Here is a 26,206-nt window from a genome sequence, read left to right as displayed (position 1 = left end):
TGTTCACCCTTTCTTACTGCAGCAAGTCAGATAAGTAGGGGGTACAGGGAATGGTATGCTGTGTGCAGTGGACAACTTGGGGAGAAGCAAGAAGATGAACAGCATGCAAATTCTGAAGCTACAAGAATGCTGGAACAACCAAGAGAGGACTTTCTCCCTTTTTAAAGTGTTGAAACACGTAGCTTGATTTGGCAGAGCTGGAAAGAAAGGATCAACAAGTGAAAATTAAAATAAATATTTGTATTTTTATTTATATCATTTAATACGTGAAATATGCAAAAATGACGCAATGCCAGTGTGAGTGGTATGCACAGCAAGGCCAGAACGAAGTCCAGAGGGAAGCCAGGTATCTTGGCTGCCCTGTCACTGCCTTTATCCACCAGCCTGAATCTTCCTTTCAGATCATCTTCTCAAATTATCCATAGGAGATTTACCCACATACTCAATAAGAAAACTATGTCTAATTATATCCAACCATTCTTAATATGAATGAGAATTATGCGGAGACGCTAGATTGCCAAGGGGTTTTTTGCCAAACAATTCCTTTTGACTTAAGAAAGAAGAGGCAGCTGCATTGTTTCCATAACTATCCATATAAAAGAGCCCTTGGAATGAGGCTGACTCGTCCTGCTTTAAAAAGCTCCAAGGTAAGTGGGAGCAGGACGGGTCTTTCAAGAGGGATACTGGCCACATCTCCCCGTGTCTGCTGCAGCTGCTAGCTCTGGTACTGCCCTGTCTGGGACTGCATCTTTTCATCTAACAATTCTGTTGCCTTCTGCTTACAATAGCAAGTAATGCTCCACATGGGATTTTTTTTTTAAATCTCTTTTTGGTTAACTAATTGCTTTTCCCTTTTCTTTTACAGAACCACCTCACTTCCAGGCTATACCTTCTCACTTGCTAACGAGGTAAGACATGGGCTAATCAGTCCCTGGAGGTGCACCTGAGAGCCTCCTGGCTGGATTTATGTCACTGAGCAACCTTGGAGAAAGAGCCTGTCTCAGTACAAACAAGGCACACACCCTCATTATTACTCAACCAGTGCTGGAGTGACACTGGAGCATGAGAAGTCTTTTTAATAGAGTATTAATTTGTCTCTGCAGGGAAAAAAAATCTGCACTCAGATTCTCTTGTGGAAAATCCCAAATTTGATTTTTAATAAAAGTATCCTGCTGTTGGGGACTCAGTAAACATGATACCCAACAAATAAGAAAGGAAGTGCTTGGGACAATTCCTCTTTTAAATTTCTGAAAGGAGTGCTGCATGAAACAGAGACACTGTGGAATTTTTGTTGTATGTATAATGAAGGTATTAACCTGCCTTACTACTCCACATGGCATTTCTAAGGAGAGAGGCTGCCATAGCTGATTAGAATGAGTTTAAAGTAATGTGATCATGTAATGATTGCAGTGGCATTCTTTGCCAAGCCTTTCATTCTACTGATACTACTGGCAATCTGAGATAACAAGAATGGAGCAACTAGAGCCTGCCTTTTTCAGGGGGAAATTTGGAATAGCAAGGGGAGCCTTCAGTGTAGAAGAATGAAGATAAGGTTTGCTGTGGTTTTCTCCTACAATGGTTTAACAGGCTTAAACCAATAAACTGGATTTAATATGCAAAGAAATTATGCTAGAGAAACTTACCAGGAACCCAGCTAAGCAGAAAAAAGAAAGTAAACAAAATTATAATCCTCCAGAACCACTGAATTCGAGCAAATCTGGCTGCACATCTGAAGGAGGAGATAAAATTCTCTTACATTACACTGAAAGACAGGAATAGTCTGACATTCTAATGACATTTTATATGTAAATGACAGCCTGAACTATTTCAAATTACTATGTTCTCAGTCATGCTTTTAACTTCTTTTTATAAGTATCTTCACAATATCTTATGGGCTGTGAATGAAGAAAGACAGATATTATAATCCTTATTCTAAAGATGGAGACAATGAAATGCAGAAAGATCAAGTGACTCAGCCAAGGTCACAGGCAACTAGGCAGCAGCACTGACACTATCACTCAGTTTTCCTGAATAGAATGCAAGAATGAAAGAAGATGGATGTTGAGGCTTGAATACAGAATTAGGCACACAGTACCAACCTGATGCATTTGAGTTTTTGTGATGATGTTTGTTTCAGTAACTATAGCATGATGAAGAGCAGGCCTAGTGGAATTTCCAACCAGGCCCTTGAAATATAATCAACGTAAAGATCGATCGGTGTACTTGGCTATCCAAATTCTATAGCGTGAAATCTTTTATCTCCTTTAGGACCTGTGAGCTCAGCAGCCATGAGTGCGGACTCAGAAATGGCTGTTTTTGGGGAGGCTGCTCCTTACCTCCGAAAGTCTGAAAAGGAGCGCATTGAGGCCCAGAATAGGCCCTTTGATGCCAAGACATCGGTCTTTGTGGCAGAGCCCAAGGAATCCTTTGTCAAAGGGACTATCCAGAGCAGAGAAGCAGGGAAAGTGACGGTGAAGACTGAAGCGGGAGCGGTGAGTAGCATCCCAGGAGTCTGTCACATTTTACTGATTGCTTGTTGTTGTGTCACTCAATCAATGTAAGTGGTTATGCTTCCTGTTTACCAGACTCTCACCGTGAAGGATGATCAGGTGTTCCCCATGAACCCTCCCAAATACGACAAGATCGAGGACATGGCCATGATGACTCACCTGCACGAGCCTGCTGTGCTGTACAACCTCAAAGAGCGTTATGCAGCCTGGATGATCTACGTGAGTGTCTCTGCCAAGCAGTCTTTGTCATCACCATGTACCCCACTAGCCCACTGCTTCCACTACAGCATAGATGGGTGTAACTAGTTGTGTAACTAGTGAAAAGGTTCATTATCGCTATTGTAAGGCACAGCCACAGCCAGAACTTCATTCTCGTCTTCTCATTAAAAGATAGGGAAGGTCATTATTGTCCAGGTGGACTGGGTTTGTCACAGATCCCTTGAACAGACATTTGAGCAGTCACTGCTTATTATCTCAATCATGTGCCTATCTATTTGTCCTGATTCCAGCTGCTGGATCATCCAGATGGATAAGGTTAAATTATGTTTTAACACTTAGAAAATGATTTTTTCAAAGACCTTATCTTCACCTCCCCAAAATAGCAGCAATTAGTATCTTGATGCTTTGACTCCTTCTATCTGGAATGCTACCTCTTTGGTGAAACCTTTCCAACTTCTCCAGACAGAGCTGAATTCTGTTCCATTGCATCCATCCCTCCAACAACACTGGCCATGTTTTTCCTTGGTCATTCATTTACATGACTTTCTCCTACTGGGAGTTCCTCAAGGGACGTCCTCTCATTGATGTTTTCTAAGGCCTTCCAGAAGCCAGGAACAATAGACACTCAATCAGCATTTGTGAATTGTATTTATTATTATTATTATTTATTCATATTTTTGCATTGTTTAACCAGTGCTGATATTCAGTGTGCTATATCTATGCAGGTGTACTTGGTGGTTATGGCTGGCTTCCATTCTAGTTGCTTGGTCTCTGTCTTGGACCAGCTGGCAAAGATTTTTGAAATCCTTCTATTGTAATCATAATGTATCTACATGATTTTTGCTCTGCTTCTTTATAACTCAGAAATATTTTGCAAACATTTTCCAAGTGTTGCTGCAAATTTCTATGTTTACTTCTTAAAATTTCTGCATCATGCTGCATTAAGAATATTTACCACCATTCACCTAACCATTCTTCTATTGTTGGGTACTTAGCTTATGTCCATATTTACATCCCCATATACTTGAATTATCTTAATACCTCAGAAGAAACACATGCCCGTTTTCTTCAAAACATAAGAAAGTCTCATAGTACACATTTTTAAAATAAAAGTCTTTTGGAGCTCTTGCTTTGTGAAACTCACTGTGACAAGCCCCCAGTGAGAAATCTAAATTGTGGTCCCTTCCCTCAAGAGTTTTGCTACCTCATCATTGTATCTTCCTATTAGTTTCCATGCTGATGCCTTGAAGAAATGTTAAAAAAAATCAGTGTTCTTTTTTGCTAAAATTCAATTAATAAGTGATTGCACAAATAACAGGAGAGCCATTTGGATAACTTTTTTATTTTTCTCTTGCCTAGACCTACTCGGGCCTCTTCTGTGTCACTGTCAACCCCTACAAGTGGCTGCCGGTGTACAACCCCGAGGTGGTGACGGCCTACCGAGGCAAAAAGCGCCAGGAGGCCCCGCCCCACATCTTCTCCATCTCTGACAATGCCTACCAGTTCATGCTGACTGGTGAGTGTGTTGAATGCATTATGTGTATAATCTTTTTTTTTTTTTTTCAGCAGAACCATAAGAGAAAGAGACTCTAACCAACCTCCACACACCATTTTGAGATAATCCTTTTTAGCTGAGGCTGATGTAGGTGGGAGGGAGAAGGTTGAGAGAGGATAATCTGCATTATCCAACCAGTTGCTGGTGATTTTACAACCTTTCAAAAGTCAATGGACATTGGCTAGAGTTAGATCACTTACTTTTGGATGACTTGGAAACTCAAATAAATTTGAGCAAAAAGGCAAAAAAAATCTGTATATATATATGCATTCATGATCATATACAATCACACATATGAACTGAGCACATTACTACAAAGCAAAGAAAAGGAGGAGGAGGAGGAAGAAGAAGAGGTAGGGCTGGAGGTGGGAGAGGAGGATGAGTAGAAAGGAGAATGGAATTGGCCTTTGTGGTTTTATCCTGAATCTCATAAATTATGGGTAATGAAAATTTGTACTAAGGATGGCACAGAAGTCATTGCTCTTTGCCCAGAACCAATCTGAGTGGGCTCCAGACTCTTAGGTCTATGTGGTTTTAAGATAATTATGCCACGAATCTGCTTCCCACCACATTGTCTCGGGTAGAACAATCTAAGGTACTTGTGGCACCTTGGGAGAGGGCTTAGAGGAGGCCTCTTCATCAAAAGGAACTTCTACCTTTCCCTAAAAGTATGACTAAAGCCATGAGTACTTCCAAAGCTACCACCTTTACTATACTTACTCCTTCCAACACATTAATATCTCTAATGCCCTCTTTTCATTATCTTTTGCACCCAAGATAAATATGACACTACCTTAAATTGTCATCCAAACCCAGCTAAAGAGCCAAGTCTACTTACAGTATTTATTTAATAAATACTTATTAAAAGGAAAAAAAAAGTAGCCTGGTGCTTCAGGAAAATACAGTCATGTGATCATCATCCATACTATGGCTGCAAACATTTCCTTTCACCATAGATTCTCTTCATCAAATGAACGAAACATTTCTTGGTAGAGTGGAATGTAAAACCAGATGAAAGTGGTGATGTTGTGTTTAAATGGGTGCCTGTATACTACACCTGGGAGGAACAGTGAGAAGTAGGAGAGAAGGTTATGGGAAAGTGATGGGTCTAGGACTCACCAAGCCCTAAGGATTGCAAAGCTCAGTTTGAAACTATTGTGAGGTTCATTCCATTTTACTTTAGTTGCCATTTACAATTATATAAGGACATGGTATTAAGTGCCCATAATTTCTCTTTTGTAGATAGGGAGAACCAGTCGATCCTTATTACGTAAGTAGATTTTACACTTTCTTTCCACGGCTGTGACCACTGCTGCCTTTGGGACCTCATCTGATTTAGTTTTATTTTGGCAGCGGAGAATCTGGTGCAGGGAAGACAGTGAACACGAAGCGTGTCATCCAGTACTTTGCAACAATTGCAGTTACTGGGGACAAGAAGAAGGAGGAGGCTACCTCTGGCAAAATGCAGGTGAGTGTGATTGCCGAGGGTAGAAGCCAGGTCCCGTTGAGGCTGTAGGGTAAGAAATTCCAGGGTCCCAGATGAAGCGCTGCTCTTGCCTTTGTAGGGGACGCTGGAAGATCAGATCATCAGTGCCAACCCCCTCCTGGAGGCCTTTGGCAACGCCAAGACCGTGAGGAATGACAACTCGTCTCGCTTTGTAAGTCTCTTGGACACCAGGACAGACACTGTTGACTGGTCAAAATTTATGGCATTTTATGAACACATTCTCTGGATCTTTTGCATTCACATTATATTACATTATGGTTCTTTTCCTCTGAGCATGTAATAACACACATCAAAGCCCTGTGCTGAGAGATATGTATGTGGCCCTTTTCCTGACGTCTCTCATCTCTGTCCTTATCTACAATTATTCACAATTTTTAAAATCTATTTTTAATTAAAAGTAATTGTATATGATTATGGGGGCATAATGTGAAGTTCTGATGAATATATACATTATCACATAATTAAACCAAGATCATCACCTCACAATTTCTAAATCAAAGCTAAAATACATATTTCTCTACCTGCTACAAATAATCTGTAGATTGGTTTAATACGACAGCATTAATGTTTCAAGTTTCTCAAAGTTTTGATGTTATTGAAGCACAAGGTAGTAACATTAGTTTTCTTTTCAAGGGTAAATTCATCAGAATCCACTTTGGAACTACAGGAAAACTGGCTTCTGCTGATATTGAAACATGTAAGTGCTCAGATATCCTTGAAAATCATTTCTGTTTCTTATGACCAATAAAACTAACCAAAAATCACATTTGTATGCCCATAAATTTTTACACTTCTCATGTTTGTTCCCTTCCAGATCTGTTAGAGAAGTCTCGAGTTACTTTCCAGCTTAAGGCTGAAAGAAGCTATCATATTTTTTATCAGATTACATCAAACAAGAAACCAGAACTAATTGGTAAGAGATTCCCTTGCAGAAATACCGACCCAACCTCTATCATTCTAGTATTCCATAGCTGATTTTTTTGAGTTCATATATTATTTTATTTTTAAAAGTAGTTTTGCAAGTTTGGTAACAGTTTGTGTTCATCATAAAAATTCATAAGAAAGCAAAAGAAAAACTGAAAATAATACCTCTAATTTCTACTGCTATGAAATCATCACCATGAACTTGGATGAATATCATTCTCATAATTTTTATACATGTATTATAACATATACAAGGCATATATAAGATGTATGGAACTGAAATCATAGCTGAGTGCTTTGTTGTAATCTACTTTCATATTGAGGAATAATATATTATAACTTTGTCCATCTCAACAGATACACTCCACATCATTATTTCTAATGGTCGTATAGCATTGCATTCTACAGATAAGCAAGATTTACTTAATCACCCCACCTGCTCTTTTTCATGTACTTAGAAATGCTTCTGATTACCACGAACCCATATGATTACCCATTTGTCAGTCAAGGGGAGATCAGTGTGGCCAGCATTGATGATCAGGAAGAACTGATGGCCACAGATGTAAGTATAACATAAGAAAATTAGAATTAGTGTGTCAAGTTAGAGCAATGATCCAAGCAGATGAATATGCAATCTCTAGAAGAAATAGCAAAGGAAGAGTCAAAGATGCTAAGTATGCATGTGCCCCTGGAGTCAAACTAAAAGATTAAGATGTGTCCCTATAGCATTTTACTGTCCCTTACTACTCTTCTAAATATTTAGCATTACTAGTCTTTCTAAATATTTATCATAACCTTTTAAAAAGTCGCCTTGCATCAGATCCATACCAACTCTCAAGACAACAGACTCCGTGGGTCACTATCCTTGTTCTCTGTTCTAAGTTTACTCTTTGAATCTTAAGAAGATTAACATGCACAATTCTACTGCCTTTGGTTGACCAAGACTCCCTACACTCCATCTGAGGGGTTCCCTGCCCTCCACTAGTATTGGTAGTTTCTTCAGTTAGATCCAACAATTCAGGAAAGGGAGTGTGAACTATTAATACTAAGTGAGTGCACTTTGTAATCTAACAATTATCCTGCTGGCTATATTGACAGAGCGCCATTGATATTTTGGGCTTTACTAATGAAGAAAAGGTCTCCATTTACAAACTCACGGGGGCTGTGATGCATTATGGGAACATGAAATTCAAGCAGAAGCAGCGTGAGGAGCAAGCTGAGCCAGATGGCACTGAAGGTACCAACTAAGTCATCCACCTGATTTTTTGTTTGTTTGTTTGTTTGTTTGAAAATCACATTTTTACCTTGTAATTCAAGAGATTTCCTAGGGAAGATAAATTCACTTTTAAGAATTCAGTTTTAACGTATACCTAAATAATACATGATGTGAAGCATGGACATTAGGTATATGTTTTCTATAATTATAATTTCTGGAGTTCTTTAGGGAAAACAGCTCATAATTAAGATCTTGGACTTAGGGGAAGAACGGATAAGAATACTCAAAAACATAATCAAAACCCTGCACAAAATGTATGTAGCTTAAAGTAATCTTTCCTTGGGCAATAAAATTGTTCTATCATTACTTCCTTTCAGTTGCTGACAAGGCAGCCTATCTCCAGGGTCTGAATTCTGCTGACCTGCTCAAAGCCCTCTGCTACCCCAGGGTCAAGGTCGGCAATGAATTTGTCACCAAAGGCCAGACTGTAGAGCAGGTGGGTACATAATTCAAATTCATTACAGAGACAAAAGCATTTTTACGGTCCTCAAACAACTACAAGAGACATGTCTTTTGTCTTTCAAGGTCACCAATGCAGTGGGCGCTCTGGCCAAAGCCGTCTACGAGAAGATGTTCCTGTGGATGGTCACCCGCATCAACCAGCAGCTGGACACCAAGCAGCCTAGGCAGTACTTCATCGGGGTCTTGGACATTGCAGGCTTTGAGATCTTTGATGTGAGTTGGTAGCTAGTTGATGAAAAAAATTTTAATTCTGGAAAAATTAGTAAGAAGGAATTTGTGAATAGTATGACCTTTCTTGCCACTGTCACAGTTATGTTAAGACTTAAAAGAGATTGACTTGGCAGCTATGAATCATTTATTGTAATGGCAATAACATTCCTTTGAGAAACAGTACATGCGATGAGGGTCCTTCAACTTGCCACTTGATTCCCAAGTAGTCATGAACTGAGTTGGTGTCGTGAAGAACTCTGGTAATCCCACAGAGAAAACTGAAGTTGGCATGATAGACCAAAGGAAAGCTGTGCAGCATGTAATATGCTCCAAATACACGGTGGAGAAATCACTCAGCAGATAATAAAAGCTGGAGGTTCATAAAGCAGAGTTAACCTTCATAAATGCAATTAGCTTTGAATGCTGATTAATGTGATATCATAAAATAAAAATTCATATTTGATCAGGAAATACATTTTTCTTATAGTATTTAACAAATTTGTTTTTCTCTGAGTATAAGAGAAAAACTTGGGCATTGCATAAAATGTAGAAAAGTAATAAAGAGATTCTACATAATTCCACTATTTATTTATTACTATTCTACTATTTTTAGTAATTGCTAACATTTTAGAATCTTTTTAAATATATAGGTTGTGTTATACTGTGTGTAATATTTAGAATCTTGACTTTTTTCCATTTCACATTAAAGAAGACCAAAGGTCACAATTACTGCTCACTTGAAATGCTGACCATCATGACTTCCATGCAAAACGTGATGGATGGTTTTATCATAATATGCATTTTTCTAAAAGATCAAATAATTCATTTATTTGAAAGGCAGAGTAACAAAGAGGAAGAGACAAAGAGAGAGCTTCCATCTGCTGGTTCACTCCCCAAATTCCCACAACAGCTGGGGCTATGGCAGACCAAAACCAGGAACCAAGCACTCAGGCTATCATCTGCTGCCACCAGGATGCATTGGCAGGAAGCTGGATAGGAAGTGGGGTTGCCTGGGCCTGAGCCAGCACCCTGCAGGTGTCCCAAGCAGTGGCCTACCCTGCTGTGCCACAATACCTGCCTCTAAACTTTTCTTTTAATTCCACCCCCCTCCCCCCACCAACACCAACTTTTTGAAGTACTCTCATAGACTTCTTCCAGTCAGTTTCTCATGAGTTGAAAGTAGGATATTAAATGAGTCAATAAAAAGCTATCACCCCTCTGGAAAACATAGAAGACAATGAGACCAAACAGGATGAAGAGGTATGAAATCAGGAAAATACATGAGTAAACTTAGCAAATGAAGGGAAGAAGTATTAATTGAGAATCTTCTACAAAATGGCAGCAGAGAAAACTGGCTTCCACATGCCTCAAGCCTTCACACTTTTCACTTTTAATCTCGGAGGAGTCTCTTCAACCTAAAATCAATAAGCTAAAGACTGTTGGACACGTATTTTGAAGTTTGAGTCCTGTAACTCAATTTACTTAAGGGAGAAGTAACCACAAATATCTTTTTAGTTCAACAGCCTGGAGCAGCTGTGCATCAACTTCACCAACGAGAAACTGCAACAGTTTTTCAACCACCACATGTTCGTGCTGGAGCAGGAGGAGTACAAGAAGGAAGGCATCGAGTGGACGTTCATCGACTTCGGGATGGACCTGGCTGCCTGCATCGAGCTCATCGAGAAGGTAGCCTATTCCACCCACTCGGTACCCTCTTCTCACACCCTCTGAAGTTCAGATTTACCCACGTGCATTCTGCATTGCCTTCAATCCAGCCGATGGGCATCTTCTCCATCCTGGAAGAGGAGTGCATGTTCCCCAAGGCCACAGACACCTCCTTCAAGAACAAGCTGTATGACCAGCACCTGGGCAAGTCTGCCAACTTCCAGAAGCCCAAGGTGGTCAAAGGCAAGGTGGAGGCCCACTTCTCCCTGATCCACTACGCGGGCGTCGTGGACTACAACATCACTGGCTGGCTGGAGAAGAACAAGGACCCCCTGAACGAGACCGTGGTCGGGCTCTACCAGAAGTCTTCACTGAAAACTCTAGCTTTCCTCTTCTCTGGAGCTCAAACTGCTGAAGCAGGTAATGCTCAAAAGTCCAGGTACAAAATGTGATGTTGGAATGAGCCTCGTGATTTGCCTATGGCAAGAGGACGGTTGCAGGCCAAACTTCTTGTTCCTCCAAGTACTAAGTAGGCAGGCTACATTATAATTATGAATTTGTGGTTCATCCACGTCTGACAGGGTTCCTACTGCAAAGGGTCAGGGAGGAAATGCCAAGCCCTGAACCAAAGAAAACCCTCATCTTCTATGATTTTTGCTTCTTCCTTCAAATCTCCTGGATACTGAGTATTGGGGGAAAGGCATTATTTAAGGCAACAGAGTGACAAACCTCTCTCTCTCTCTCAATACTAGCTTCTGTGGATTTTTGAAGTCAGTGTGTCTACAGATGGCCTAATATTGCAGAATGGATTTCTATATAGTGAAGTGAATGACTTTCATTTCATTTCCCAGTGGAGAAGGAATCAGAAAAATTGATGCAAACATAGTGAAAAAAGAAAGCTCAGAGGGGTCATCAGGTGGAAAAATGCTGCACTCGATGAGCACAGAAATCAGCAAATAAGCAAGAAATAGTCCTATTGATTCAAAACTGTATTTGAATAACATCTTTGATTCTTTTTTCTCCAGAGGCCAGTGGAGGTGCCAAGAAAGGTGGCAAGAAGAAGGGCTCTTCTTTCCAGACAGTGTCTGCCCTTTTCAGGGTAAGGAAGAAGCTATTTTTGGCATGCCCCAGTTACTTGGAAGATTCCCTTTTAAAAGTACAAGACCTTCCATCCATGAGTTGTTTAGCAAAGGACCGATGTGAAAAACTTCTGTTGATCTCACTTTGTAAAGGGGGATTTCAATTGCTCAGAAATGATTAACTCATCTGCCATGCGAAATTGAACAATGAATATTTTATATGAAATTTTATAAAAGTTACTACTGCACCATTAATAATCAAGTTAAGGCATAAAAAGGAGTAGTGATGTATACTCAGAGAAACAGCATTCAGACTAGGGAAATCCAGCAGCTAGCCTACAATGAACCCAAGATGGTATCCTTGCTCTTAATCCAGATTCTCCATTGCAACTGGTAGATAGATTCCCTTATGGATAATCTTCATGCCCCAAAAGTGGGTAGAGTTGGAAAGGGAATGTTATATTTATGAGAAAAAGCCCAAATGTAGAACCAGCTTTCCATGTTCTTATCAGAGAACTGTGGCATTTAGTAGTGATGGAATTGGCCCTGTTGGTGCATGTGAGTAGACATGGAGTAGGGCAGGAAGAAGGGTGATGCTGGTGTACACTGAACAGAAACGTATGTCAGGCAGCTTGGGAGCACTGAAGGTGCTACCTTCAATGAAAACGGCCCATGCTGCTTACACATCTCTGCTGTAGACACTGATGACACAGACATCACCAGCGACTCTTAGCCATGTTGGAAGCCTGAGCTAACAAGTTTTCCTGGTTGTACAGGAGAATTTGAACAAGCTGATGACCAACCTGAGGAGCACTCACCCCCACTTTGTACGGTGCATCATCCCCAATGAAACTAAGACTCCTGGTAAGGCACTTCTGATAGCCACATGAGCCCCAGCGTGCTTGCTGTATTGCATGAAATGTGGCACGTGCGTTCTCTCTTTCAGGGGCCATGGAGCATGAACTGGTCCTGCACCAGCTGCGGTGCAACGGGGTGCTGGAGGGCATCCGCATCTGCAGGAAGGGCTTCCCAAGCAGAATCCTGTATGCTGACTTCAAGCAGAGGTCAGATTCTCCTAATTAGGGCATATCTTAAAGTTTGGTTTGAACGCATTTTATCCAAATGAGACTACTCAGTGAGAAATATGTCTCTATTTGCTATTTTTAATTTGTCACAAGATAGGAAAAAGTTATGTCTCAAAGCACCCTTAAAAGTACATCACATTTTCAGTACAGTGTAAAATTTTTAATAGATTTGCCAAGCTCTTGGTCTGTCTCACTGATGTGCTCATTAATTTCAATAATTTTGAGAACCACTTTTTGAGTGCTTAATGTGTTTGGATTATCTCACTTAATCCTCACAAAAATCCAACACAAGTAAGCACTATAAGGCCTCATTTTGTAGATGAATAAGGCAAGGCTCAGAGAGACAACCATTTGTCCAACATCACACAGTTAATAAGAGACTGAATTAGGAACTCTCTTGTGCATGCAAAGGGACCAGTCATTTTCTGCCACTCTCTTCAGTATCATCTATCTTCATCTTCTTTTCTTACACATTATTTTCCCAGAAACAGAAGGTACATATTACCATCTCAGCTCCTCTGGTCCTTTTTCTCCTCCTAAGATGAGCCCATCTTGACAATCACAGACAAAGCAGAAGGGACAAATGGCTGGGTCTGGAGGACTTGACAGCGCTCAAGATCCAAAGCATCCCTCAGTCTGATTTTAGGAGATTAGCACAGTTCCCCATACCTGACATGTACCTGCTCCCAGACTCCTCAATAACAAGTAGCTTTCTTGGATCCCATGTCTTAAAAAGCAAATGGGCCTATCAAGGACAATACATCACATTTTAACACCTTAATGTGAATAAGATGATAAAATCTTTTTCTGAGAATAGGCTCCGGCTCTGTTGAGGCAGAAAAGAAAGCTGCAACTAGGAGGGAAAGTGACATGGAGTAACAATTAATAGCCCATCATTTGAGCATCTATGTGAATATCATCCTCACTGTGAACAGAGAATTGTTCAACATTTTATACAGTCTCTGTTTTTTTAAATGGATCATTTAATGTTTAGCTACTGCTGGTGTCATCACTAACTCAAGTTTTTAAAAACTATAGATACAAGGTGCTGAATGCAAGTGCGATCCCTGAAGGCCAGTACATTGACAGCAAGAAGGCTTCTGAGAAGCTCCTTGGGTCCATCGACATTGACCACACCCAGTACAAATTTGGTCACACCAAGGTAAGATTCTCCACATCCCACCTAATGCTGTCCCTGTCCCTTTGATCTTCATACAAAGTTTCCGATCTACAACTGCCCATGCACAGGTGTTTTTCAAAGCTGGTCTCCTGGGGCTCCTAGAGGAGATGCGAGATGACAAGCTGGCCCAGCTGATCACCAGAACCCAGGCCATGTGCAGAGGGTTCCTGGCAAGAGTGGAGTACCAGAAGATGGTGGAGAGAAGGTACAAAAACACAGTGCTCATTCACATCTTCCTTCCTCAAAAACACATTTGAGGTGACGCAGTTAAGATTCAGCTATGGTAAGGACAACAAAGTAAGAAGGAATGCATAAGAGTCCTACAATGACATGGGGCTGTGCGTATATTAGAAAACATAAGGTAAGGGTCATAACCATGGAATGCATTCTGAAGGTTTGGGCAAAAGAAACCCTGAGCATGATAAAGTGCAGAGTTACTGTCTAACAAGAGGAACACACACCAGTGAGTGTGCAAACTTCTGCCATAGCACTTGGTTCTAATATGATAGATCATTAAGTAAGGGATGCTCAACTACACAGCATTCAGGATTTTCAAAAGTGGTTCAATAGAGGATGAAGAAACAACTTCTTTCATCTGATCAATTCTGTTACCAAACTATTAGGATTTAAAATATTAAGGGCAATTATCTGCAAAATTATCTTGTGCAGTGAGGTAATATGATGCCCCTCTGGTATATGGCTCTCTGGGGGGGATCTAATCTGATGTAATGAAGAGTTTGAAGACTAGAGTCAGGCATCTCAAACTATAGGAAGCAAACGATCAGGACCCATAGAAAGAAAAGCATTTGAGGTTGCCACCTGCATAGTCCCACAAATATGGTTATGTCAGCTTTTATGAACAACAAATATGCATGTGTCATCTTTTATAAACAACTCACATGAAACAAATTTTATTTTTAGCACTTATAATTGTGCTGTTTTCTATTACTATTTCATTAAAATAATAAGTTTTGGTCAATGACCAACTATGTATGTATCTGAGTACCAACTGTTCTTATATGAGGGTAACTAATCTTTAAAAATTATTTAGATTAAAATGGACATGCAATTACAGAGTGAAATGCAAAATTCACACAAATTAAAATACAAAATCAGAGATTTTCAAAGAAATTCTGAGGGTATTTTTATTTAATGCATGACATCCCTCAAGGTCATGTTCCCATTTTTCCTACCTTAGTGGTGTCTTAGAAGGAAAGTTTGAGAAGCACTGAGGCATAGCAGTTTTCCTTGGATCGGTATCATCAGCAACTCTTGAAAACTTAAAAATACAAACTTCCAGGCCCTACCTCAGAGCATCTGAACCTCAGTCTCTCAAGGGGAGGTCCAGAAATCAGTGCTTGTAACAAGCCCTTGAGGTGATTGTTATGCTTGCTAAAGTTTGAGAAGCAGTGATGTAGACACATGAGTGATCAGCAAGTCCTTGACCATTATCTCAAAATATAAATTCTTTCATTAGCACATCTGAAAGCAGATGGAGATGAGGGTAACAGCAGAACCTCCTGCTCTCACTCCCAACATTTCATCTAATTCCATCACTCACACAACACCTAACTTGCATGCATCAAATTCCAGGGAGTCCATCTTCTGCATCCAGTACAACATCCGCGCCTTCATGAACGTCAAGCACTGGCCCTGGATGAAACTGTTCTTCAAGATCAAGCCCCTGCTCAAGAGCGCAGAGACAGAGAAGGAGATGGCCACCATGAAGGAGGAGTTCCAGAAAACCAAAGATGAGCTCGCCAAGTCAGAGGCCAAACGGAAGGAGCTGGAAGAAAAGATGGTGACACTGTTGAAGGAAAAAAATGACCTGCAACTGCAAGTTCAGGCTGTAAGTTGGGGCATCTGCATGGGCATTAGGACACAAGTGACAGAATTCTGTCCACCTTGGGCAGTGAGTAGAGTAGGTAGTCAGATTAGAAGACACCCACTGGAGAAGATCAAGACATTCCAATTGTACGAATAAAGGTCCATACATTCTTTCATTGTCCCCAAAACCCTTTCCTCCAACCAACACCAGGGCAATGAAATAAAACTGTCATCTCCCACTCTACACAACATTATAAATCTATAGGATGTGTCTTATTTTCCCTTTGAAGATGGTCCTTAAAAAGGTTTTTACCATGAAACAATAGCAAATAACATATTAAGGAGATGATGGCATGCAGTTGAGTGATTTTGTTTTTTCCTTAAACTTCCTTGAACTTATCCTACATGTCCATGGGTCTTAAATTATTATATGGACAGCTGACTAATAGCAGTATTTTACCTTAAAATTTATTGAATTATTGTTGGTTATTAACCTCAAAAACTCAGATTCTGTCTTTCCAGTTCATCTCCACAGTCAGTGCCCATCATGTCACACCCAGATTGCTGCGTCAGCACCTATGTGGCTCTGCCCACCCCCAGTTCTCTCTTCTGCTCATTGCTCAGTCCTAGACCAATGATTTTAGAACTCCTTCCATCAACTTGGAAATGTAATGTTAAGGCTGTCTTTCGTTTGGGTCAAATTGAATTGGTCTGCTATAATTTACTCATCACAAAATCACATATTTTTTTCTGTTAAGATTGAACTCTGCTGTCAGCTTTGGACAGTGTAATAATTCTTTCTTCTAAATTACAGAAAGAAAATGAACTATTTTTCTGCCCTTACTCTCTTCAAATCTATACTGAATTCTCTTCTGTTGCCCCCATAAACTTACTAAGAATCTGTCCAATGCCACTGTATTTACTATGTAGTTCTACATATCACATTTTATTCTTTTATGTATTAAAATGCTGATATGGAGGATAATTGAAAAAATATATTCAATGTTGTCCTCATCTTCTGCATGCCCTGACCTTCTTATTTGGAAAGAGCTGGATACCAGGACTTTCTTAATTACTTTAGGCCTCAACTTGCATCAGGATCATCTTCCAGTGCTACAAAGAAAAATACTTCTGTAGCATCTCCATCTTGAATTTGTCCCACTGGAATCCTCTTCCACATCACTCCTTCTCCTTTCCCCAATAATTTGTTTCTGTAAATCGAAATCCTACTCATTTCTCAAGGCTCAGTTCAAATAACACATTCTTTATGAAACTATCACTGACTTAACTTCTGTGATCACTTGTGTCATTAACTGCTTTCTTCACTGAGGGTGCCTTTGGGGAGACCAGCTTTCATATCTACTATAAAACAGACTCTTCTAAAGGAGCAGGACAACATCCAGTACATTTTGGCTTCCTCAATTATGGAAAATATGTTGTATACCACAGGTGGTCCATGAGACCAACGTTTGTGAAGACACAAGGAAATGAATAAAGACATCCAAAGAATCTATTGCAGAAACTAACTCTGTTATCACTGTAAAGTACTTCATTCTATCTTCTTAATTTTGACTTTATTTTCAAATCAAGGAAGCTGAAGGCTTAGCTGATGCAGAGGAGAGGTGCGACCAGCTGATCAAAACCAAAATCCAGCTGGAGGCCAAGATCAAGGAGGTGACGGAGAGAGCGGAGGACGAGGAAGAGATCAATGCGGAGCTGACAGCCAAGAAGAGGAAACTGGAGGATGAGTGTTCAGAGCTGAAGAAAGACATCGATGACCTTGAGCTGACCCTGGCCAAGGTCGAGAAGGAGAAGCATGCCACAGAGAACAAGGTATAAAACACATATGTCGGAAGTTTGTGGGCATTTTTATTCTGAAATAAAACACAGAACTGAATCCACCATAATGTAACATTTAATCCAAAACATGTTGACTTCCTAAGGTGAAAAACCTCACAGAAGAGATGGCAGGCCTGGATGAAACCATCGCCAAGCTGACCAAGGAGAAGAAGGCCCTCCAAGAGGCCCACCAGCAGACCCTGGACGACCTGCAGGCAGAGGAGGACAAAGTCAACACCCTGACCAAGGCTAAAATCAAGCTAGAGCAGCAAGTGGATGACGTAAGCCTAGCATTATCAGGACACTTATTTTCTTTTCAATGAAGGTAGGTATTCTTCTGACTAAACACTATTTACCTTTAGCTTGAAGGATCTTTGGAGCAAGAAAAGAAACTTCGCATGGACCTAGAAAGGGCTAAGAGGAAACTTGAGGGGGACTTGAAGTTGTCCCAGGAGTCCATAATGGACATTGAAAATGAGAAACAGCAACTTGATGAAAAGCTCAAAAAGTAAGTATGAAAATGTGCTTATGGTTTTGCCTCCAGGGCTGGATATGGACTAAATTGTTATCCTTCACTACTTGTCTAAAAGGAAGGAGTTTGAAATGAGCAATCTGCAAAGCAAGATTGAAGATGAACAGGCCCTTGGCATTCAATTGCAGAAGAAGATCAAAGAATTGCAAGTAAGTACATGGCTTTCATCAGTCTAGCTCACAGAGGCCCAGGTGTGACACAAAGAAGCTGAGTGTGTGCTTTCCTCTGTTCCCAGGCCCGCATTGAGGAGCTGGAGGAGGAAATCGAGGCAGAGCGGGCCTCCAGGGCCAAAGCAGAGAAGCAGCGCTCCGACCTCTCCCGGGAACTGGAGGAGATCAGCGAGCGGCTGGAAGAAGCCGGCGGGGCCACGTCTGCCCAGATCGAGATGAACAAGAAGCGGGAGGCTGAGTTCCAGAAAATGCGCAGGGACCTGGAGGAGGCCACCCTGCAGCACGAAGCCACAGCGGCCACACTGCGGAAGAAGCATGCAGACAGCGTGGCCGAGCTCGGGGAGCAGATTGACAACCTGCAGCGGGTCAAGCAGAAGCTGGAGAAGGAGAAGAGCGAGATGAAGATGGAGATTGACGACCTGGCCAGTAATGTAGAAACAGTATCTAAAGCCAAGGTACTACAGGTTCTGGAAAACTGTTTCTACATGGCAGTAATCCACTATAGACATGTCAGTTGGCATAGAGCAATTTAAACCTATTAAGTTGCTATTCATAGTAACAGAGAGAGATAAGCAGGCAAGATATTAATATTTTTATTATTTCTATTTAACAAATGAGTAAGCAGAAATTCAAAGAGGCATTGCACATCATCCCCATCACACCACTAATAAATGATAGCACCAGCTTTTGAGCCTGGGTCATCTGTAGTCTCCCAGTCTCCAGGTGAAGAACACGGATCTCCAATATTTTCCATTTTCCAACAGGCAAGGTTTAATTACACATAAGAGCAAAGAAGTATTTCTGAACATGTTTTCTGTAAATAAACCTTGCAGTTCTCACCAAATCTCACAATTAGAACCTCATCTCTAAATTTTCCTGTCATGATTAGCTTTCATAAAATAGAAACAATTTCTTATATACCATATTACCCATAAGAGAATTTATTTTATACAAAAATTAATATTTTATTTTCCATTTGGGGATACAGTAATAGCCACTGCAAAGATTATTATCTTGAAATGTCTTCATTTACTTCATTGTCTTTCCCCCCCACCTAGGGAAACCTGGAGAAGATGTGCCGTACTCTAGAGGACCAAGTGAGTGAACTCAAATCAAAGGAAGAGGAGCAGCAGCGGCTGATCAACGACCTGACGACCCAGAGGGGACGCTTGCAGACCGAGTCCGGTAATCCTGCCCTCCTCTACATTCCCTGACGGTGGGGATGATGTGGTTAGGAACAAACGATTTGTTGATGCAAGAGCCTAACAAAAGCAGCTGGGAATAAGTGTGGTTCACTGAATGGCTCCAACTCTCACCCTGTCTGCAAGGTCACTTGAGGACAGTGCTGGAGAGGAAAACTCCCAGATGCTTGGGATCAAGCTCTGTTCCAGAAAGGCCTTGAGTGTTTGCCCACAGAGGGGACGTGGGCATTTGGGGTCATCCAGCAGCGGTCTCAGGCTCCTGCTTCAGACCAGTTTTCTTTTTATTTACTTCAGCTTGAACTAACTTCCTAAATGGGGCAATACATAGCCCAGCCTCTCAAAAGTCTTACAGAACTAGAATTCTGTAGAATTAGATATTTTAATTCCCTTCTTTGGTAGTCCTCACCAGATTTTTCCCGATATCATATAACTATGAAAGAACTAGTTATAAGAAAAGCAAAAAGAACTTCAGTCTGATTTTACACTCATATATACATGTAAGTTCCTCCATAAAAATAAGAAATTTGGTATTTAGCATGAAGATGTCAACAGAGAATTCAATCATCTGAGCACTCAAATTGAGGGGATAAAGGTTAAAATGGATTTCTATCATAGCCTTGCAGAATTTTTTTCTTCACTTTCAAAGATGGTGCCATTTCTCTTCTCTATCAGGTGAATTCTCACGCCAGCTTGATGAAAAAGAAGCTCTGGTGTCTCAGTTATCAAGGGGCAAACAAGCATTTACTCAACAGATTGAGGAATTGAAGAGGCAACTTGAAGAAGAGATAAAAGTAATTATGTAGAATATATTTATATGAATATATGTAATATATTATTCTTAGACTGATTTTTTTTTCATCAGCCAACTCTAAATGGAGTCCATTTCACTTACATTGGAAGGGTTTTGAAACTTAAGGATTTAGTATTTAAATGCCCAGTAATACGTAGGCATAACTATTTCCCCAGGCCAAGAATGCGCTGGCCCACGCCCTGCAGTCCTCCCGCCATGACTGTGACCTGCTGCGGGAGCAGTACGAGGAGGAGCAGGAATCCAAGGCCGAGCTGCAGAGGGCAATGTCCAAGGCCAACAGTGAGGTTGCCCAGTGGAGGACCAAATACGAGACGGACGCCATCCAGCGCACGGAGGAGCTGGAGGAGGCCAAGTACGTTCACAGATGTGAGAAAGCACAAAGCCTTTGCACATTTGATCAGAAAGTCACAACCAATTCAGATTCAGTGAAGTGGTCCACAAATGTTCATTAATTAACTTCTATTTGCCATTCACTATCAGGCTCTAAGACGGAGATGTGAATAACGCCAGCATGGTCCCTTGCCCTTCTAGCCTAAAATCTAAGGAATAGTAAAATGAGTCACACAGATAATTGGAAGCCTTGTTGCTGTTTGCGAAGCACGCCAAGCTCATCACTCTCTCCTGGTTTTGCACTTGGTGTTCCTTTTTCTGGAATACCTTCTCTCAAGGTTTCCCTCTAGTTTATTTTCTGACTTCTTTTAGATCTTGACTCTAATTTTTCCTCCTCAGGGAATCCTTCTCTGAATACCTAGAGTAGTTGCCCAGCACTCACCTATTTTACTTTTCTTCACTGCACTTATATATCTGTAAGGTCACACACTTAACTTACTTACTCTTTATTTCTCACTTTTTACCAGCTTCTGAGTACCAGTATCTGGCTTATAAAAAGATACCATCAATACTTGTTGAACAAACAGCTGTATGAATGGGACCGCTGGATGGATGGAGAGATGGAATGTTTGAATGACTGCAGGATGGATGGATGGATCGATCGATGGATAGCATTAATATGAAGTTTCCAGTACTATACAATGTAGTAATAGCTTGTAATTCTTGCTATGGGTCACCACTCTCTAAAAACATCTATAAACTTCCAGGAAGAAGCTGGCCCAGCGGCTGCAGGCTGCAGAGGAACACGTGGAAGCTGTGAACGCCAAATGCGCTTCCCTTGAGAAGACGAAGCAGCGGCTGCAGAATGAGGTGGAGGACCTCATGCTGGACGTGGAGAGGACAAACGCTGCCTGCGCAGCGCTGGACAAGAAGCAAAGGAACTTCGACAAGGTAATTCCTGCGGCAGCCTCTGCTCTGCACTATGCTCGTCCGTCCTTGACTGCAGGTAACCACTCTTGGTGTTTCAGATTCTGGCGGAATGGAAGCAGAAGTACGAGGAAACTCATGCTGAACTGGAGGCCTCCCAGAAGGAGGCCCGCTCGCTGGGCACTGAGCTGTTCAAGATGAAGAATGCCTATGAGGAATCCTTGGATCAGCTGGAAACCCTGAAGCGGGAGAACAAAAACTTGCAGCGTGAGTGCCTTTCACTCTCAGCACTCTTCATGACCTGGAGGAATCTTTCTCAGACACCAACTGCTTGACCACATTCCCACCTGTGTTTTTCTCTATAACAGAGGAGATTTCTGACCTCACGGAGCAGATTGCAGAAGGAGGAAAACGTATCCATGAACTTGAGAAGATAAAGAAGCAAGTGGAACAAGAGAAGACTGAACTGCAAGCTGCTTTAGAAGAAGCAGAGGTACTGGTCCAATTGTGCATGAAAAAAACCAATAAACTCAGGAGAGAAGTGTGTCCACCTGCATAGGCTGAATAAAAAGATATACGGTCCCAAATTATTGGTGAGCAGAAAGACTTCAGAATGCTTCCATTGCCCTATTAATCTCTCTTCTCACTGTCATGAAGGCGTCTCTTGAACACGAAGAGGGGAAGATCCTGCGCATCCAGCTTGAACTGAACCAGGTCAAGTCTGAGATCGACAGGAAAATTGCTGAGAAGGACGAGGAAATTGACCAGCTGAAGAGAAACCACATCAGGGTGGTGGAGTCGATGCAGAGCACGCTGGATGCGGAGATCAGGAGCAGGAACGACGCCATCAGGATCAAGAAGAAGATGGAGGGAGACCTCAATGAGATGGAGATCCAGCTGAACCACGCCAACCGCATGGCTGCCGAGGCCCTGAGGAACTACAGGAACACCCAGGGCATCCTCAAGGTAAACGGTCCAAGAGGTGCCCAGGATGGAGGGAGGGCGGCAGCCCTGAGAACACGGTGTCTCAAAGACTGTCCACTCCACAGGACACCCAGCTGCACCTGGACGATGCTCTCCGAGGCCAGGAGGACCTGAAGGAGCAGCTGGCCATGGTGGAGCGCAGAGCCAACCTGCTGCAGGCTGAGATCGAGGAGCTGCGGGCCACGCTGGAGCAGACGGAGAGGAGCAGGAAAATCGCAGAACAAGAGCTCCTGGATGCCAGTGAACGCGTGCAGCTCCTCCATACTCAGGTGGAAATGAGTGCCAAGAATTCCCCTGTACTAAATGTTTATCTTCCCAGAATACAGAAGTCTGAAGTTTTTATATGACAGACATGTTCACGTTTCTACCAAATTTTTATAACATTGTTCAGAAATCTTTCACTATTTTATTTTGCAAGTTTATTACTGAATCCTTTCCTCCAAGATTTTAAGGCTGCCCAATATTCTATTGTGTTATTATAATTTTTGATCCTCATCATCAACACTGGCATTTTTGTATTGGAGAAATGGAATATTACAATCATCTGTTATTATTTTAGTCCTATGAATGGTCTCAATGATAAACAGCTGTTACAAAATTATCAGCTATTTGGTCTACTTACAAGCTGTGCCTTTGAAAATGTTAACTCTTCAAAAACATATAGTTTTATGTACTTTTACTACACAACAAACTTATTTAATGTTGAAGGATATTACTCATACTTGAAAATTTTTGAGTTTTTTTTTTTTAAGAAACAGTTATGACTAGATATTTTGGCAACTTGCTAAAAAACTATATGTAACTTATTTTTAACCAGAACACCAGCCTGATCAACACCAAGAAGAAGCTGGAGACAGACATCTCCCAAATGCAGGGAGAGATGGAGGACATTGTCCAGGAAGCCCGGAACGCAGAGGAGAAGGCCAAGAAGGCCATCACCGATGTGAGCACAGGGCAACACACTGGGCGGTCAGACTTGGGTCATGACATGCTCTCTCCCCTCTCTTAACTCAGTCTGTTTTACTGCTGGGTAGGCGGCCATGATGGCGGAGGAGCTGAAGAAGGAGCAGGACACCAGCGCCCACCTGGAGCGCATGAAGAAGAACATGGAGCAGACGGTCAAGGACCTGCAGCTCCGCCTGGACGAGGCCGAGCAGCTGGCACTCAAGGGCGGCAAGAAGCAGATCCAGAAGCTGGAGGCCAGGGTGGGTCTCCCAACACTTGCCTGCTTCCTTCTGCTTCCAGTGCCTTACTGGATCCAATTTCTTACGAGGCCATTTATCTGTAGGTGCGTGAGCTGGAAGGAGAGGTTGAGAGTGAGCAAAAACGTAATGTAGAGGCCGTCAAAGGTCTGCGCAAACACGAGAGGAGAGTGAAGGAACTCACCTACCAGGTAGGGCAGACGTTTTTATCTGCTAAACACTCTTTCATATGTGTGTGAAATATTTACATGCAATGACGCAATCAACAGTCATGTACTTTAGAAGTAAGGCCTTACGGTTTTTAAAATCTTTCAGACGGAAGAAGATCGGAAAAATATTCTCAGGCTTCAGGATTTGGTAGACAAACTGCAGGCCAAAGTGAAGTCCTATAAGAGACAAGCTGAGGAAGCTGTAAGTATCCTTAAGATGGAAGGGAAGAGTGAAGTCCTCGGGTTACGAAAAGCTAATAAATCATTAGATTCACTAGCCCTTGTGGTAAATAAACTGCTGCTTTATAGAACACTGTGTCTTTAAAAAACTTTTGCACAATTTTGTGCTTATTACCTAGCATTTGTAATATTAATAGTTTAAGAGTTAACTTGCAGTCCACAAAGAAACCTCAAAGAATTGAAAAGCAGAAATGACACAGGCCGAATTTTCTAGCCACAGGGTAATGAAACTGTGAAATGATGAGAAAATATAAACAAATATTCCTGCCTATTTAAATATGGAAACATGAGCTTCCTTAAATATTCTTGGGCTAAATTAGAAGTAGAAAGCATAATTACTGTGTCATTATTAATCATAAGTAAGATTACAAAGAAGATACTACTTTTAAAAATCCACAGAATGTAGTCAAAGCTGTGCTTGGAGGCTAATTCATTGCTTTAAGTGCTTTCAAAATGATCAAAAAGTTTAAAAGTGAAAAAACTCACAGTCCAATCAAGAAACTATAAAAATATTAACAACAAGAAAACAGAAAGAGGAAGTACTCGTAAAAGATGAGGAAGAAATTGATGAATTAGAGGATCTTACTTTCTAATTTGATTATTTCAGCAAAATCTGATAACTTCTGAGGAATTAATAAACATAACTGAAACTAGCTTGACAAAGGAAAAAGTGAGGGAAAATACAAACTATCAGCATTAGCAATGAGCAGAAGGGTAACAGGCCGGCACCGCGGCTCACGAGGCTAATCCTCCGCCTAGCGGCGCCGGCACACCGGGTTCTAATCCCAGTCCAGGCGCCGGATTCTGTCCCGGTTGCCCCTCTTCCAGGCCAGCTCTCTGCTGTGGCCAGGGAGTGCAGTGGAGGATGGCCCAAGTACTTGGGCCCTGCGCCCCATGGGAGACCAGGAGAAGCACCTGGCTCCTGCCACCGGATCAGCGTGCTGCGCTGGCTGCAGCGCGCCGGCCGCAGCGGCCATTGGAGGGTGAACCAATGGCAAAAGGAAGACCTTTCTCTCTGTCTCTCTCTCTCACTGTCCACTCTGCCCGTCACAAAAAAATAAAAAAGGTTATTCACCCACACAGAGGGTTACTATTTAAGACGTTAAATATAAATTTGGCCATAAAGTTGAATTCTTGAAGAAACTGATGGTTTTTCTAAAAGAATATGAATTAGCAAGTTGACTAAGTTAGTTCAGAATTACTTCTGAAAATGGACCCAGGTCCAAATAGGTCTTTCAAAATTTCAAGGAACAGATAATCCCCAGGTATGTAAGCTGTTCAAGAGCATGGGAAAAGATGGAAAGCTTCCCAATTCATGTTCAGAAGCTCACATAACCCTCATACCATAGTCTGTCCAAGAGAGAAGAGGAGAAAGAAACCAAAGGCAGTTTTGCTCATATCTGTAGCTAGAGCAAACATTAAATTATTAAGTAGTAAAACTTGTACATTATTAAAAGAATTGTCTGTCAGTGATTGCATAGTCTTAAATCCTACAACGTAATGGTTACCTAGTAATTGGAACTCTGTCAATAGAATCATTACATCCAAAGCAAGAGAAAAAGTAAGAATCTTACGTCTAAATGACATGATAAAATTCAACATTTGCTTCTATTTTAAAAAACAAAAAATTATCCTTAATATGATTTAAAAAAATCTAAGCCAAAGTGAACAGTCATCATCTTAAAACAAGCTTTAACAACCCTGACTTCAATATTCCTGCCTCTTTCTGACCTTACTTTTTCTTTGCTCTACTTGCGGTATATATCCTTTACTACATTTTGCTGCAAAAAATAGGGGTGTTGTTATTTATGAGGCATAAAGCCCCTCAAAAGTCATGAAGTTCAATTCAATGATAAGCAAAATCTAGCACGTGGCAAGATTCTGTGTATCTACAGATGCCAAGCCCTTTCTTCCCGTCTACAGAGTCTAGAAAGATGCAGAGTATGGGTTCTTACAGTTTTGTTTTTATTCTCAGGAGGAACAATCCAACACAAATCTATCTAAATTCCGCAAGCTCCAGCACGAGCTGGAGGAGGCCGAGGAGAGGGCTGACATTGCTGAGTCCCAGGTCAACAAACTGCGGGTGAAGAGCCGGGAAGTTCACACGAAAATCATAAGTGAAGAGTGAGCAAGTCCTGAGGCTGTGGAATGTCCAAAGAGAGGCACAAAATGTGAAATCTTTGGTTATTTCCCTCTGTAATTACTGTAAATCTACCCTACTGCAAAGGAAATAAAGAGCATAGGGTGTTTTGCAAACAATA

The 26,206-nt window shown here is 41.4% G+C and overlaps 2 protein-coding genes across 4 annotated transcripts in view; one reads left to right on the top strand and one right to left on the bottom strand.

The window, feature by feature from the left end:
- Positions 1-26,206, bottom strand: part of LOC138846212 (uncharacterized) — a 115,956-nt gene that overhangs the window by 65,937 nt on the left and 23,813 nt on the right. The window lies entirely within an intron of this gene.
- LOC100008687 (myosin-2) lies at positions 307-26,206 on the top strand. Of its 3 annotated transcripts, none has more exons than XM_070061387.1 (40): positions 307-647; positions 866-908; positions 2,269-2,492; positions 2,586-2,729; positions 4,089-4,245; positions 5,527-5,554; positions 5,638-5,752; positions 5,850-5,942; positions 6,425-6,488; positions 6,606-6,704; positions 7,174-7,277; positions 7,814-7,952; positions 8,309-8,427; positions 8,517-8,666; positions 10,179-10,349; positions 10,439-10,748; positions 11,354-11,427; positions 12,184-12,271; positions 12,354-12,471; positions 13,531-13,654; positions 13,741-13,877; positions 15,266-15,521; positions 17,090-17,332; positions 17,443-17,619; positions 17,701-17,846; positions 17,929-18,019; positions 18,106-18,495; positions 19,099-19,225; positions 19,915-20,033; positions 20,209-20,405; positions 21,151-21,334; positions 21,412-21,577; positions 21,679-21,803; positions 21,968-22,276; positions 22,360-22,563; positions 23,112-23,237; positions 23,329-23,499; positions 23,583-23,687; positions 23,812-23,907; positions 25,921-26,206. In XM_070061387.1, exons 3-40 carry the CDS (start codon positions 2,289-2,291, stop codon positions 26,071-26,073), a joined length of 5,823 nt encoding a protein of 1,940 aa, XP_069917488.1. In that variant the 5' UTR covers positions 307-647; positions 866-908; positions 2,269-2,288; the 3' UTR covers positions 26,074-26,206. The 3 variants fall into 3 exon arrangements, with proteins under 3 accessions (XP_069917488.1, XP_008268945.1, XP_069917489.1); XM_008270723.4 differs by having other exon boundaries at positions 625-724; XM_070061388.1 differs by lacking the exon at positions 307-647 and adding an exon at positions 652-724 and having other exon boundaries at positions 4,089-4,249; positions 5,531-5,554.

Source organism: Oryctolagus cuniculus, chromosome 17, assembly GCF_964237555.1.
Source record: "Oryctolagus cuniculus chromosome 17, mOryCun1.1, whole genome shotgun sequence".
In the NCBI taxonomy this organism is placed as follows: Eukaryota; Metazoa; Chordata; class Mammalia; order Lagomorpha; family Leporidae; genus Oryctolagus; species Oryctolagus cuniculus.
The sequence above is the reverse complement of the archived record's forward strand: the minus strand, read 5'-3'. Positions and strand labels throughout refer to the sequence as shown.

Excerpts from the sequence above, each read along its gene's own strand:
- LOC100008687 (XM_070061387.1), top strand. The coding sequence starts at position 2,289 with ATGAGTGCGGACTCAGAAATGGCTGTTTTTGGGGAGGCTGCTCCTTAC. Across the intron at positions 7,278-7,813 it reads AAGAACTGATGGCCACAGAT|AGCGCCATTGATATTTTGGG; the intron begins GTAAGTATAACA and ends CTATATTGACAG. Across the intron at positions 21,578-21,678 it reads GGAGAACAAAAACTTGCAGC|AGGAGATTTCTGACCTCACG; the intron begins GTGAGTGCCTTT and ends TCTCTATAACAG.